This window comes from Anas platyrhynchos, chromosome 29 (assembly GCF_047663525.1).
Source record: "Anas platyrhynchos isolate ZD024472 breed Pekin duck chromosome 29, IASCAAS_PekinDuck_T2T, whole genome shotgun sequence".
In the NCBI taxonomy this organism is placed as follows: Eukaryota; Metazoa; Chordata; class Aves; order Anseriformes; family Anatidae; genus Anas; species Anas platyrhynchos.
The window spans coordinates 182,772-197,949 of record NC_092615.1 but is presented as its reverse complement, the minus strand read 5'-3'; the positions used below and the strand labels follow the sequence as shown (position 1 = coordinate 197,949).

General features: G+C 54.1%; 2 protein-coding genes across 2 annotated transcripts; both read right to left on the bottom strand.

The window, feature by feature from the left end:
* Positions 1 to 6,601: 6,601 nt before the first annotated feature.
* On the bottom strand, positions 6,602 to 12,271 carry LOC101802373 (granzyme G). Its single transcript, XM_005019522.6, has 5 exons — positions 9,525 to 12,271; positions 9,269 to 9,416; positions 8,258 to 8,399; positions 7,869 to 8,102; positions 6,602 to 7,296 (listed from the first exon to the last, which is right to left on the bottom strand). The coding sequence occupies exons 1-5, from the start codon at positions 9,709 to 9,711 to the stop codon at positions 7,159 to 7,161; spliced, it is 849 nt and encodes a 282-aa protein (XP_005019579.2). The 5' UTR covers positions 9,712 to 12,271; the 3' UTR covers positions 6,602 to 7,158.
* Positions 12,272 to 12,412: 141 nt separating this feature from the next.
* LOC101802752 (mast cell protease 1A) lies at positions 12,413 to 14,458 on the bottom strand. Its single transcript, XM_013099492.5, has 5 exons — positions 14,305 to 14,458; positions 14,070 to 14,214; positions 13,743 to 13,878; positions 13,203 to 13,454; positions 12,413 to 12,887 (listed from the first exon to the last, which is right to left on the bottom strand). Exons 1-5 carry the CDS (start codon positions 14,363 to 14,365, stop codon positions 12,753 to 12,755), a joined length of 729 nt encoding a protein of 242 aa, XP_012954946.3. The 5' UTR covers positions 14,366 to 14,458; the 3' UTR covers positions 12,413 to 12,752.
* Between the last annotated feature and the right edge of the window lie 720 nt (positions 14,459 to 15,178).

The window sequence follows — 15,178 nt, the reverse complement described above, 5'->3', positions numbered from 1 at the left end:
CAGGCATTTGTGTGTGGTTTCGTTTTGTGTTTCCTAATTAAGGGTGAGTGTACAATGCTTTTCTTGGTAGCTCTGTGTTCTTACCACCTGGGCAGCATGATGAAATAGTAGCTGAAAGTGTTTTTTCTTTCCTCATGGGGTCATACATAGAACCGTTCTTTGCAAAGGGTCTATATAACGTGCTCTGTGCATAGTAACAACTGACCCCTTCCTCGAAGGGGCTGAAGGACTTGGAACGAATGCCCAACATCCCCAGCTGAGGGTGAGAGGCCTTGTGCTGTGGCCTCAGCAGCCTCCAGCTGTGCCACGCGTGCGGGCACACTGCGCTTGCTGTGGCTGTGGAGCCTGCTCAGCACCGCTGCTGTGGGGAGGTCCCTGCTGGGCCTGGCACAGCCAAGGGAAAGAGGCAGCTGGAGCAGCCGCAGGCAGTGCGATCCCCGCGGCTTGCTCACAGTTGCTGCCTTTCCCAAGGGCCTCTCAAATGCAGCCGGGGTCAACTCCTCCTGCACAGCTGTGAGCCCCTCACCTCCTCTGTACCCCTGGGCTGAGCGGCTGCGGCAGCCGTGTCCGTGGGCTGGGAGCACCCGGCCTGCGCTGCGGGGCCCTGGGGAGCCCAGTAGGGTGAGGATGCAGCCCTGTCCAGCAGCTGTTCGCAGGGCATCGGGGAAAAGTGAGCCGTTGGGATGGGGCCGGCAGCCAGGCAGGCGTTCTGGAAAGCTCCGGCAGCCCCAGGAGCGGAGTTCTGCTTCCAGCCGCTCCAGGCCTGGCCATTAGATGTCACTGCCCACAGCACAGCAGCTCCCTGGGATGCTGAACACAGGTGGGCTTCAGGCATTAAATCGGTTTCTGTCTTTTTCATACCCAAAACACGCAGAATAAGAGGGCAGAGAAAGAGAAAGCAGGGTTTCCCTTGTTCTTGGACAGCCATCATCCCTGCAAGAGAAAGCTCATTCCTCCATTACATCTGCTTCCCTGGGAAAGCTAGGAAAGCATCTGTCCAGTGTGAGAAGAATAAGACATCATCTGAGCTTTATAAAGCTGCAATGAAGCCTCCTGCCTGTGCTTCAGCTTCCTCTGCCCTGCCCAGCCCGCCCCGGTCCAGCACCCCTGGCCTTTAGTGCCTGCTCTTGTCTTCTGAAGGCTGCTGGGTCCTGCCTCCAGTCTCACTGCTTGCTTCTCTCAGGCCTTGCAGCCACTGTGGTGAGTTCCAGAGAGCTCGAGGAAAGTACAGGATGGCCAAGGGTCGCTCCGTAACAGAAACCAGGCTGTTGTGGAGCAAGGGCATTTGAATAAATACCGCAGTAACTGGTTTTGGACGGTAGTGCTTTGGAATACAGGTGGAGAAAAGTTTGTCTGTTTAATTAAAAGAGCTATAGTGACTGTGTCCCTACAACCAAAGCAGAAAGAACTGATGGGGAAAAAAAAAGATGGAAAAGAAAGTTTGTAAAAATCACCTTGGACAGAAGCTTCTTCCTTCCCTTTGGTTTATAAACGTGGCTGAAAATGAATTGTAAGTGTAGTTTCCTCTGCGTGATACCTCAGTAGCTTCCCAGCAAAAAATAACACCATAAGCAATTTCTAAAATGAACTCTTGCCTGTGGACTCGGACATACCAGTCATGTCTAGCTTGGTTTTGCTATTTTATCTTCTGTGGCACAGTCTGACAAGGAGTTTTAGCCCCTTTGAGCAACTTTTCTGACCTCTGTACTACCCTGGGTTGAGAACTCAAGGCTTCAGAGCACTGTTCGCGGCTCCCAGAGCTGACCAGCTGGTGTTTGGGCTGCGTGAAAGCTGCTGGGTGCTCCGGATGGCAGAGGGAGGTTGTGGCTTAGCAGGGGCTGCGGCTGCAGCCTGGGGCTGTTCCGTGTGCCCAGCTGGGTGCTATCAGCTGCGGCTGCTCACCACTCCTGCACTGCTCTGACAATTGCTCCTGCCTTCATCTCAGGTGTGGACATGTAGCTCCTGGCCATGAAAGAAAGGCATTTGCATGATGCATTTGAAATGCTGGTCTCTCCTCCCTCCCAGGGGCTCAGCCTTTCAGTCTCAAATGCTGCGAATGGCTGATTGCCTCTGCTCTTCAAGGAGCCTCACTGCAGCTGTCGGGTGAGGACATCGTTGACGTTTCTGTTTAGGAACATCCCAGCTCAGCTTATGCTTTGCATCACTTGATTCAGATCAGGTTAAATGCTGTAAAGAAATCCAGGGGAAATGGATGCCTTTCCCATCTGGGCGCAGAACCCTGGCATCGGTGCTGCTTTATAAAGCTCAAATGACATTTTATTCTGCTCACACTGGACAGATGCTTCCCTTAATTCCAAGCTGCAGTCTTCTGCTTTGTTGAAAAGGATTTTTAGATGTAAGGCTGGGTCAGTTCAGGAGTTTCTGAGAACCTTGGAGAGCAGCTGCGAACCTGAAGAGGGCAGCGTGTGCGTGGAGAACCCCCAGCGCCTGTTCCCTGCCTGGAGCCAGCACCCGCAGCCAGGAGTGCGGTACCTTGGGGGCTGGGGGCTCCTCAGTCACAAAACGGCGGGGGAGCCCAGACAAGTTTTTGAATTACAAGCTTTGGAAAGTACCGGGAATGGTAACTTCTTTGTATTCAGGGTTTCTGCAGGTGCTGTACGGGGCCTAACCAGTTACCTTTATGCACAGGTGAGCATAAGGAAAAATGAGCGCTCCCCAGAGGTGTATCTTGAAAAATAAAACATATCGGGTTGTGTGTTAACACGAGAACTTCAAGCTTGCTGCTACATTTTAAAAACTTGGGCATTGTATTTCTGCAGTCAGGAAACTTTTGTTGTAGACTGTTAATTAAAGTATGTACAGGGTTAAGATGATTTAAGAATAAGGGGTGGTTGGTAAAATTAAGCTTGCTCAAAACTTTTTTGAAGTTGGAGTTCACAAAGACAGATGCTCTCACTGGTAGTTTTCTAAACCCCTAGTCTTTGATTTTAGAATGTCATTTGTCTGTTCTAATCTGATGAAGTATGCTGGGTTCCTGTGCTTTACCCAGGCCTGTTTTTTTGTCCCTTCTCTCTGTGCAGTTAGAAGAATGGTAATTTTGCCATGTTTGAAATCTGCGTGATACAAAACTACCGCAGTACTTCTAGCAACAGAGAGGCAGGTTTGGCCCCTTCAACCCCCTCCCCCTCCCAGTTTCCCTTAATTTCTTCAGCTGATTGCTTTTCCTGTTACTAGACCAGCCACACCACTTGACTGAAAACCCCGCTCCATGCCCCAGCCAGGCTTGCATTGCATTTATCTCATTAACTCAAGTTCCTTCTGTGCCTGGAGGGCCAGGGCTCTCCTGTCCCAGCTGAAATCCCTCAAGAGCACAGCACGAGTTCAGGCCAGAGCAAAGCCGCGCCACTGAGGAGTGTAAGTGAAGTGTTTGCTCTGCGGATGTGTGTAGGCTCAGATTTTCTCCTGTTGTGGCCTGTGGTGTCATTGCAGCACAATGCTCAACGGGTTCCTGTGCCTCCCAGCTCTGAGCCTGAAGTGGCTGCATGCTGTCTGCAGCAAAGTGAGGAGAGGAACCAGCCCTCCTAACAGCACAGGAAATCAGTCTGAATAGAAGATTACCACAGAGCTCTCCTCTCCCCCCTGCCCTGCTTGGACATACTTTGAACTTTGACCACTGTCTCACTTTGAATCCCAGTCAAAACCAGTACGTCTGGAAAGCCACGTGGTGGGGGAGAGGCAAGTGAATGGAGCTGGTGTTTTCATACTCGGAACTCAGAGCTGTAGGTCTTGGACTGCCCTTTGTCTGTGTAAAACGTGCCATATCCGTCACTTCTATCACGTCTTCCCTCACCGCCCAGCAATGGCAGTGACCTCAGCTCCGAGGAGAGGCAGGCGCTGGTGGGGGGCCCTCAGCTCCCCCTCAGCCCCCCTCAGGTCTCGGTGCACCACGCGTGCATCGCTGCGTCTGGGCGAGGGCCTCCTCAAAAAGCTGCCTCACAGATTTTTTTTTTTTTTCCTGCAATTCTGTAGAGAATTGAAGAGTTTTGCTGACAATTTTTACTGGTAGGAAGAGCCTGCACTTCTGCGATCTCAAGTCTTCTCTTAAAAAGTATTTGCGATTTTATTTCTGCCTTTTGAGCTTTGTGAGAGGCTGGGGGGCTCTGCGCCCGCTGGCACCGGGGAGCTGCCACCTCACCCACCCCTCTCCTTGCTGGGGCAGCGAGCAGCCGGGCTGGAAGGTGCCTGTGACTGCGGGTCAGGGTTGCCCGCTTAGTCCCTGCCACCAGCTGCTGGGGACCTTCATGTTCCTTGGGGGTGTCCAGGGCCCGGGACACAGCTCCTGGCTTTGTGACTTGGACAAGATTGCTGTTTCGGTCACAAGAGGCACATTATGGCTGGGGATGTACCAAAATGTTTTTTCCAGATCAGCTGTTGTGAAGTAAACTTGAAAATATAGTGGGACCTGGAAGTTCGGGCTTTTCCTTGTCTCTTCTATTTTATTTTTGTCAGTGAAATCCCAAGCACCGGACAGAAAGTTAATTTCTTTTCATCCTCTTGCTAAGTCACTTGCCAGATGTCCAGATCAATATCCTTCAGATGTAATATTTGTAAGCTCAGTTTCAGAAGAGGGGGGGGTCTTTAAGTTTTGTCCAAAACTATGAAGTATTGGAAAAAACATTGGAGACATTGGGATTTGGCCAACCTCTTTTCAGTGGTCTGTGGGGACAGGACATGGGGCAATGGCCAAAAAATGGAGCCCAGGCAGTTCCGCACCAGCATGTGAAAGAAATTCTTCCTGGTGAGGGTGACGGAGCTCTGGGACAGGCTGCCCAGGGAGGCTGTGGGGTCTCCTTCTCTGGAGATATTCAAGGCCCATCTGGACTCCCACCTGGGCAGCCTGCTCTACGGAACTGCTTTGGCAGGGGGGTTGGACCCGGTGAGCTCTTGAGGTCCCTTTCAACCCCTACAGTTCTGTGATTCTGAGAAACCGTTTGCTGAGCACCAAGCTTTGGTGGTTCTTCTCTTTGCTGCCAACTTCACTAAAAGGATTCAAATGTCTAGAAGTGCCTTGAGGGACACCTGCATGCGGCAGGGAACTTGCCAGGACTTCTCTGGTGGGCACCTGCCTGGGCCCAGCCACAGCAACCAGAGCTGCCACCAGCAACCCAAGCCTCTCTCATCTTTTGTCATGTTTCTTCAGCATCCTCAGAGGGAGGACTGGTTCTGCTGCACACACTCACAGCACTGAGCATGGCAGCATTACTATCACCAGGGCCCTTGGCCAATACTGTAATATGTAGCAGAGAAACCCCCGTGATTTTATGGGTTGCTGATGATCTAATACCTGTACCTTTCACTCTTGTTTCCAGTACAACCAGGCATACAAATCTCTTGAATCTCTGGGTGTGATTTCTTTCCTGAAACACTGAAATGGGGGCTGCTTCTGTGGAGTTTGTGCCTCAGTACAGTGGTTGGATGTTATCACAAATTATAGGGGCTTGTAGGAAGAGAAGGGTGACAATATGGTTAAAGCACGGGGACAGGAGCAGGGCTCCCAGTTCCGTTTCCTTTATAGCTACAGATTGACTTTATCCTTTTATGGACAGGCAGAGATCTGAGATAAAACTACGTATTGCAGCAGTGTCTTACAGTCTATTCTCAAGGCCCAGCTGTGCTCAGTGCTGTGCAATGCTGCATTGTCCTCTTGCTGACAGTGAGGGTTGATGCTCTCGCTGCCCACAGCGTCTGGCTTTAACTGGGACCACAGCCTTCGCTCCTAAATGAATCTGTGCGGCTAGCTGGTGCCCATGCTCGGTGTTATTGCCTCTTGGGATGGGCTGGTGGTACCCACGTGGAACAGCAAGAGGTTTAGATCTCTTCTGCACCCCTGTGGTACCCAGAAAACGTGGAATTTTGATTTTGGTGGGCAGTCAGCCCTCTGAGCATGCCAGGTGTGTGGGGTTCTTCTTCTCTCAAACCACCACCCTTCTCCCTGCTTTCTCTGTCCTGCTCCATGCCCTGGGAGGGTGGGAAATGAGGTGGGAAACAAGGCAGCACCCCCGCAGGGTCCTCTGCTTCCGGGTAGGCTGGGCAGGCGTCATGGTTTCCAGGAAGCCTCTGTGCCTCCTCTTCTCTGAAACCCTGCATCCTGGATTTCGGGTAGCTGAACTCCAGCTGGCTCTGGTGCTCGTGCTGTCCTCCGCCTAAGAAGCGGCCACTGGTGAGGCTTATCACAGGGCTGCCCTGGCATGGGGAAGGCTCATCCACCCCCAGGGCACCAGCAGGGACATGGTGTGAGCAGTCCTGCAGCCCAGGCACTCCTGGTGCTCTGTGCCCTCTCCCCTTTCCTGCCTGCTCACGTGGCATCACATGGGGGAGATGATCTCCTGCTGGAAGATCACTCATTGACTTCTTCAGTTTTGACCAAGCCCTCTGCACTGCTGAGAGAGGGCAAAGAGGCTGTCCCTGCCCTGAATGCCAGGCTTGACACCTCTTCGGTGGGTTTAGGTGGGACAGAAAATGGAGGCTACTGGTTAGGTAGAAACTTTCAGCTTGGGATTCAGCACTTTGGGCCATTACTTTCTTCTGAGCTGTTCAGGACTGGACCCAGACTAATACAAATTCAAATCATAGAAGGCTCTCAAATGCACATGCAGTTTATTGTTTTTATGTATTTTTACAACAGTGGAGCTACAGCAAGAGGGAAGAAATGAGGCAGCGAGTTTCAGAGGTAGGGGACAGCATCAGTAGTGAAGCGGGAGCTGAAAGTGTTGTTCCCCCTGGAGCTGGGACAACCCTGTAACCCCAGGGCATGGGCAAGGGTGATCCAGGCATCACGAATGCCAGGGGTGGGGAGGAGGTTGCTCTTTGGATCCCCCAGGAACATGTCCCAGTAGCTGCGGTCACCTCACTTGGGCCTGCCCTGCTGCTCTCACTGGAGCCACAAGTGGTTTGGCCAAAGGGCAGCCCGGAGCAGGGAAGGTGCGTGGTGCACGTGGGTGCTCCCTAGCTCGCACGGTGAACAGGCTCAGTCAAGGTGCAAATTCTGCACAAAGCCCCCTGCTTTGCTGGAGAGAACTCCTTGCCACATCCACGAGGACCGGTGGAAGAAGCTTCCCAGGGAGAAAAGAAGCAGCAGCAGGTGAGTGTGAGCCCTGGTGCATGAGCTTTCCAGGGCAGCAGCTGGGTTGTGTGGAGTCACGCCGACTTCATGATGCTGTTAACCCAGGGAAGGTAGGGAGCAATGTGTGTGTAGAAGCCAATCCGGTTCTTGTACTGATAGGAGAAGATACCATAGGCTTTGTTGTTGCAGACAAGTGGTCCCCCAGTATCACCCTATAAAATAAGAGAGATCAGTGTTGATTGGGGGGAAGGTGGGTGCATTTGCAAAGAACAGGGAGGCTGCAGATATGAGGACAGAGCTTTCCTGGAGAATTTGGGACTCTCTGTGGGTGTGGACAGCTCTGGGTCCAAACAGGACCTGTAAGTTCTGTCTGGGACCAGCACAGTGACAAATAGTATAGCCTGAAGCATCACTTCATCTCCACCCTTCTATTGGCTGCACAGCACTACAAAATGCATTCAGCCCAGCTCTGAAATTTAGGGCAAACCCCTCTTCAGCCAAGCTGTTGTCCTGTTGTGGAGAATCCTGGGTGTTGTGCACAAGAGTGGTGCCCCTGTGAGGGTTAGATCCCTGGAAATCAAGACCCACAGCACCTCTTTAGCTCCTGTGCCAGGACAGCAAGAGTGGGATGCTGGTGAAGAACTGTGGACTGACTGGGGGGGCTGACAATGACAAGCAATTTTAGACAGCACCTCTTCAGTGGAGGTTTTAGCCCAAACCATGTTGTGCCTAGGACCTGTCTGAGTCCTGCCCTGCAGCCATCCACTCCCCATGTCCAACTGACCTCTTCAGGCACCCCAGCAGATCCACTGTTGGCACAGATCAAGTTGTTGGCAAGTCCAGGGTACATGGTTAGGCAGTCCCTTTGTTTGTGGATGGTGACGTTGGCTTCGTGGAATGTCGCAGTGGGTGCCTTGTGGCCCCAGCCAGCTATGCTGCACACCGTCCCTCCAGAGGCCTTTATTTTTTGGAAGGAAATGGTCCTAACGTAGCTGTTGCTGGTAGCATTGCCTTTCAGCTGGGCAAGGAGACAGAAAATATAGAAATAAGTATTTTGTCTGTAAATGGGTTGTGCTGAAGGATGTCCCCTCCCACTCCAGTGTCACAGCTCAGCCCTGCACGTAGTGAGTTCGGGCAGACAGGACCACACAGGCGCTACGGGTGGGCAGTTACCTTCAGCAGGAGGATGTCATTTCCCTGCATGCGATTGGTGAAGTCTGGATGGCGGTGATACCTCTGGACTTCAAACATTTGCCAGCTTTCCTCTCTTCTCTGAATGTTGTGGGCTCCAAGGATGACAGTCAAAGGTTTGTGGCTAGTGAGAATGAGCACAGTGTATGTCATTGACTTTGTCTTGGTGATACCAAGGCATAGCCTGGGGGCATGGATTGGGCTTTGAAGACTTGTGAGAGCAAGGAGTCCTGCAGGTGAGCCCACCCAGCCAGGGGGCAGAGTGCATCACTGGCTGACAGAGTGGGGCTCTGCATGCCATGGGTTACTTTGCCTCTGGATCTCAAGATCAACTAATTTCGGCTAATACTCACAAGGACCATTGGCAGCAGGGGCTGCCTTTGGAAAGTGGGGAAAGATCTGGGGTAGGGGACAGCCCTCAGCCAGGCCAGATTCTTCTGATGCTCCTTTCTGCCCTTCAGGCCTGGGGCCTGGGGGCAGAGCTGCCAGTACCGATACCCAGAGCACGTGTGTGAGTAGCTGGGCCCCTTCTGCCTGCCACTGCCCCAGCTCCTTGAGCTGGAGGGATGGAAGAGAGCTGGGAAAGCAGCTCACCGATGAGACCATTGAATTGTACAGCAGCCTGGCAGGTCAGTGGTGGCAGAAAGGGCAGAGCCTGGCACCAGCCACCCCTGCTAAGCCAGCAGGTCAGTGGCAGCAAGGGGAGAAGCTGGCCCAATTTCTGACTGTTCACATCTAGGAATGGACCACAGAGGGGGAAAAAAGAAAGATAAGCATCCAAGTGTGTGCTGGGGAGGCTGCAGGGCTGGGCGGCTTGAGGAGGAACCGCAGACAGAGCCAAGTTGCTGGGTGCCAGCCCATCCTGTCCCTGCAGTGCGGCCTCGCTCCAGGCTAGAAAAGGCTTTGTTGCTGAAGGAAGCTATCAGACCTCCGTCTAGGATCATGGCAGCCCAGCAACCTCAGTGTGCCACGTGCTGTGCAGAGAAATCTTACCTGAAACACTGAGCTGCTGTCATCACCCAGCTGGGGGCCACCAGGAAGCCCCCGCAGAAGTGGCCGTTCTTCCCTTCCAGATAAGCCATGTAGGGTCTGGCGGGGGCCTTGGCTCTGCCTGCTCCTGCCATCCGGTTCCAGGCATGACCTGCAATGTGTTGGGCTGAGGATGAGGGGCCAGGAGGGGCTGCCGTACACTCTGGCCGAGACTCTGCCTTCCCCAGCCCTCGCCCCACACTGTGCCCGCTCTACTCACTGGCTTTGGCCGGAGGACATGCCACCAACAGGAGGGCGAGCAGGAGCTTCTGCAGGTGCTCCATCGCAGCGTGCTCGGCTTCGGTGGATGCCTTGGAGGTGAGGCTGCAACTGGGGTCTCTTCCTGCTCCCAGGAAGTTTTTATACCCTGAGACTAGGCTCCAGGAAACCGCAGAGGTCAGACTCATCTGATTAATCTCTCTGCAAACTGCACACCTCAGCAATCTGAGGGGGGAATTCAGTCAGCCTTGGGCATCAACCCACCTTCAGCTTGGGACTGATTCGAGGCGTCTGACACCTGTCTGGACCCAGAGCCAGTATTAACCCATTGCCTCCAAGCTGGAAGGAGTGCACCCACCCTGTCACTTTGCCTGCCAGCATACCGTTACATTGCAGCTTGTATTTGTTGTTGTGCTCTTGCGTAGTCTTTTGATTTTATCATAAGCTTTGCAAAAAAAAAAAAAAAAAAAAGATTCGTTTTACTTGATGCACCAATTCCAAGGAGGCAGTTGAAAACCCTCCTGCTGCTTTTCAGCAGGTGTAGTCCTGGTTTAAGGAACAGTCTTCGCAAAACTGGTGTGCGTGTGTCCATACTGCTGCCCTGGCTATGGCTGCCTGGGGCAAGGAGCTGTTTGAGCAGCTTCACAAGCCTGGCCCACAACAGCATGACTGCTGCTAGCACCACAAGGTCTCTGCTCTGCCCCAGCTGCTGATCTGGAGCTCTGTTTTGTATGGCAAAAGACCCCCTTTTAAGTGTTTCTTTCCAGAAAATGCTTTTTCCAGTTTAGGTGGTCAAACACTGCAGCTGGCTTCCTAGCAAGCCTGATGCCCCATGGCTGTCCAGGGTTCAAGAGGCATTTGAATAATATGCTTTAACTGCTGGTTAGTTCTGAAGTGGTCAGGCAGTTGGACTAGATGATCTTTGAAGGTCTCTTCCAGCTACCTTACTGTACCTTAACCTAAGTGTGATTGTTTCCCGCTGAACTGGGGGGTCACTGCTCCTTTGCTGGCTGGTAGGAGAGAAGACCGGAGGATGCTGCCTGGAGCCAGGGCTGCCTTTGCCTCTGGTCTGTTGAGGGTGGGTGAGGGGGAGGGATGTGTGTTTGGGATGCTGCCTCTTCACTGCCCACTGGCTCTCGGGGAGGTGTCGTGTCCAAGTCCACCCCAGCCAGGGCTGCACCTGCTGCTCCTGGCACCGTGGGGAGGACAGACTGGGGGCTGGTCTCTGGGGCACCCCCACCGCTCGCCCACACCACGCTGGCATGCCCGTTCACTTGCCCCACCAGAAGTTCCTTCTTTGGGCTGTGACGAAATGGGACTGATGCATCCTCGCTGGCTGCCAGTAAATTCACCTTCCCTCCTACCCCCAGTGCTGCAGGGCAAAACCCTTTTTTAATCTGAAAGCTGCCATTCTCGTGCAAAGACTGCAGCAGCTGGAGCTTCAAGGAAAACCCTGACGTGACAAAGATTTGTACTCCGAAGATAAGCAGTTGCAGCCTTTTCACTTGCAGATCTACTGGTTGATAGCAGCTGTTAGCAGAAGCCCAAACCGTGGACCATTCTGAGTTTCCCCAGAATGGTGTGGGCTGAAGACAAAAGTGGCATCATCTCCTTTTGCCCCAGGCAGGGGCAGAGGGAGCATGAGAGCACGCAGCTGCGGCTGGACCACAGGCGTATTGAGGCTATCTCCTCCCTCTGACATAAGTGGCTAAGTGGAAAGCTGGGAAAGGCTATGAGTACAAGGCAAGCATCCTGTTTCCTTGCATTGCACACAGTTTCTGTATGTTCAAAATTTCCCACTGGGTTTCCCCTCTGCAAACCAGCCTGATCTCCCCTGGAACTTGCATAGACGTCTGGCATCTTGCGCTAGGGATTGGCGCAGTGTATTTGTTTACTGGAGCACTGTCCTGCCTGGCGTCATCTCCTCCAGGAGAGTGCCTGGCCCTCTTCTATCTCTGTAGAGACACCATCAAAAATGGTGTCTGGAATTAAAGAGAAGCCTGAGGCTCAGGGAAACGTAGTGCAGAGTGGTCAGACTCCCATGCAGGGGCTGTCTGAGGATGGTGCATCTTCTGTGGGGAGCAGAAGCTGAGCTCCAAGTGTCGCCTGGCTGAGAGCTGTGAGACCTTTTGGTTTTGTGCTGCTGCTACAGCAGTCTATGCTGCGAGGGCTGAGCTTGTTTTGCTGAGAGGGGCAGGAATGTGCCCACAAGCTCCATGCTGATAGCTCCCAGCAAGAACTCACCCTGATTTTCCCCAGGGAAAGGGTCAGGCTATCCTGCAATAGCTGGCCTGGGAAGCAAGGAGACAGCAGCACGGAGTTGGGTGCCTTTGCAGACTCAGGTCCTTTACTAACACTTTGAGAATGATCATTTCAGAGTCTGCATGTCTCTACTCAGGGCATCATGCAGCTGCTCTAGAGGAGGAAGACTGAGGACTGGCCGCTGGAGGGCTCATGACATTGTTGAACTTGGTGAATGGGGTGTGTGCACATCGCTTCCCCTCGCCTCCCAGCTCTCTGCCATCACTGCCCCGCAATGGGCAGGGGAAGCAGATCCCCTATGCAAGCACTGTTTGAGCGAGCTAGCACAGGGCCCTGAGCTGTGCGTGGCCACTCTCCCTGGCTGAGGCCCGCTGGGAGCCCCTCACAGGAAAACCTGCCCACCTGCAGTGAGCCCCCACCCGCCCCACTTGCAGCTTGGCCATATCGCTCCCTACGGCAGTCTCGCCATAGCTCCAGGAGCAGCAGCTGCAGCTCTTTTTCTCCCAGCCTGGTAGCAACCTGGTGGTTGCAGAGCTCCTGCTGCCTCTGTCCCAGCAGGCTGACTGCTGACCTGGCCCAGCCCTCCCTCCTCCCCGGGACAAGGTGCAAGGAAGGAGGAGACAGATATGCTAAAAAAGGCAGCTCTGAGTTTACTGTGGGTGTTTCAAGTGCAGCGAGGTTTAAGCAGGGACAGGGATGTCTCTGAAGGCAATGGGATCCCCAGTGGTACTGCCCCTTTCTGGTGCCACCTGGGACTATCCTCCTTTCTGCCAGGCTGACTTAATGTGGCACCAAACTGGCTTCCTGGCACAGGCAGACAGTGGGACAGCAGTCTCAGAACAAAGAAACGGGCCCTTGCGGGCATACATCGGGGCACTTGGGTTCCCAAGGAAAGGAGAGGGAGCTGAGCCTTTGGTAGGGGCAGGAAGGAAACCAGGATGTCCCCAGGGCTGCGCTGGTGTTGCTGTTACTTCTTCATGGTTTTCTTGATCCAGGGCAGGTAGTTGGAGATGCGGGTATAGACCCCGGGGGGGTTGTCATGCCCGAAGGAAACGATGCCTCGTGCCACCTTATTGCACACCAGGGGCCCACCAGAATCACCCTGAGGACAGATGAGACCAGTTGTCAAAGCCACTGTGGGATCAGGTCCTACCTCAGCCCTCCTGCCCAGCCTCTGCCATTAGAGTCAGCCTGCTCCTGCTTGCCCCGATGCAGGAGCTGCCCACAGTAGGCAAGCTGGGGCTCTGCCCCCGGGACCGCACATGGATCAGGATGCCAGGGGCATCCCGGGAGCCCATCCACGCGGGCACAGGAACTGCATTCTAGTCACCTCTCCTGGCGTCCTACCGAGCCTGTGCCAGGAGCAGCCCCCACTGCAAGCAGCCCCCTGCCCTGTGGCTGAGCCCCTCAGCTGTACCTGGCTGGAGTCCCTCAGCTCGTGGAAGCTGCCGGCACACACCATGCCAGCATTGAGGTGTGGATAGAAGTGGATGCACTTCCTGCGGCTGTAGATGGTGACTTTGGTTTCAAAGAGCTTGCTGGTTTCCTGGTCCTTGTCGATCAGGCCCCAACCAGCTATGCTGCACTTGGTGCCTGTGGGGAGGTAGCCGCTGGTCTTGGGCAGGGGGATGGTTTTGACGTAGCTGTTGAGTGTGGCCTTTGCTGTCAGCTGGGAGAGAGCAAAGCTTTTGGAGAAGGCTGTGAGCAGCTGGAGGACACTCCACCCGCAGAGACAGAGGAGGTGCAGAGGGGCGTACAGCACCGCAAGTACTGGTGAGGTGCTGCGAAGATGGCATGAGACACAAGCCCTGCCCATGCTTCCCTCCTGGGTCCCTCCCAATCCAGCACCCATGGCAGAAGAAGGTGATGGCTTGCAGGAGAAGCCAACAGCATGATGGTGCTCTGCTCAGCCCCTGCTATGCCCACAGCCCACCTCCACCCTGCAGGCCTGCCTTGCCTTGAGCAGCATGATGTCGTTAGACACGGTTCTGGGGTCGTACTCAGGGTGCCGGTGGTATCTGAGAACTCCACGGACCTGTTGCGTTGTTTCTGGTTCATAGATGTTGTGAGCCCCCAGGATGACTGTGGCATTCCTGACCACGGCAGCAGAAGAGAGAGGAGGAAAAGAGGCTGGGTCACACTTGCTTCCCTGCCCTTTCTCAGGCAGGTGGAGAGAGCTGCTAGGTGCAGGAGAAAGAGGAACCAGCTCCAAGATGACTCTAGTGATGGACCTCTCTGGTTAGGGGAGAAAGAGGTGGGCAAAGCTCCTGTACAAGGTACTCACCCCATGCAGTGTGCAGCTGTCATCACCCAGTCAGGGGCCACCAGGAAGCCTCCGCAGGCGAACTTCCCTATCTTCAGGTATGCCATGTAAGGGTGGGAGTGGGGCTGAGCCTCATGGCCTCCCACAATCTGACCCCATAGAGCACCTGAAAGACATCCCACTGCAGAGTGAGCTGCTGAGGCCACAGCCCAGACCAGCAGCCTCCTGCACAGACCCTCGCAGTACCCCAGCTTACTGGTATCAGCCCACGGGCAGAACAGCAGCAGCAGGGCCAGGAGCAGCTGGGACTGGCACATCTCCCACCACTGGGTGCTGCTGCCAGGCTATGTGGAAGTCTTAGCATCCCTGTGCCCAAGGGCTGGCTTTATACCCTGGGACCAGCTGTACCAGCAGCCAGGAAACCATGTGCGATGGCCTGATTGTGCTAATCAGAGCAGTGCAGTAACCCTGACGGTCTATCTGCATCTCTGCTGCCTGGCCTGCTCACATGCCTGCGTGTTCAGAGGCTGTGATCAGTGAGCGATATGCAAGACAGAAAGGCCAGGGCAGAGTGCAGAATGGTGCCAAAGCCACAGTGGTGCCAGCCGGGAGAGGTGTCCAAGGGGATCTCCAGGGTGTGATTTAGCATTTCTTCCCCAGTTTGGTTGCAGGACAGATCACATCTGGCTGTTTCAAAGCATGGTGTCCTCCAGCTCTGTCAATCAGGCTGTCTCCTACTGCACCTCCTCTAGCTCCTGGCACGTGCTCCAGGAGGGGTCAGGTCGTTTCACACTTTCTTGTCCAGTTCAATGACTGCAGGTGCTGCCTCTGCAGCTGGTCTGGCCACTAGCACACCTGTTCAGGAGGCTTCATCCATCCTGCTCTGGATTCACTGCTCCCCTCGTTCCCTGGCCTGAAATCACCTGCAAACCATGCTGCAATTGCTGTCTTCAGCTTGCCCCTAGCAAGGGGTGATTTGGCTAAATGCTCAGCTGAGCACCAGTCATGCTGCACTCACCCCTTCCTGGCTGTAGTCCTCAATAGAGACCGTCATCAGACTGCCACAGGTGACCCTTGTTCAAAGAGGTGACCAAATCACTGTATGAGAGGCATGGGCCTGATGCTCAGGA

Coding starts and splice junctions, on each gene's coding strand:
- LOC101802373 (XM_005019522.6), bottom strand. CDS start 9,711: ATGAGTCTGACCTCTGCGGTTTCCTGGAGCCTAGTCTCAGGGTATAAA. Junction 9,417..9,524: donor ATGTCCTCCGGCCAAAGCCA/GTGAGTAGAGCG, acceptor AACACATTGCAG/GTCATGCCTGGAACCGGATG. Junction 7,297..7,868: donor CTGCTGGGGTGCCTGAAGAG/GTCAGTTGGACA, acceptor CTTATTTTATAG/GGTGATACTGGGGGACCACT.
- LOC101802752 (XM_013099492.5), bottom strand. CDS start 14,365: ATGTGCCAGTCCCAGCTGCTCCTGGCCCTGCTGCTGCTGTTCTGCCCG. Junction 13,879..14,069: donor ACAGCTGCACACTGCATGGG/GTGAGTACCTTG, acceptor TGCCGTGGTCAG/GAATGCCACAGTCATCCTGG. Junction 13,455..13,742: donor ACGACATCATGCTGCTCAAG/GCAAGGCAGGCC, acceptor GCTCTCTCCCAG/CTGACAGCAAAGGCCACACT.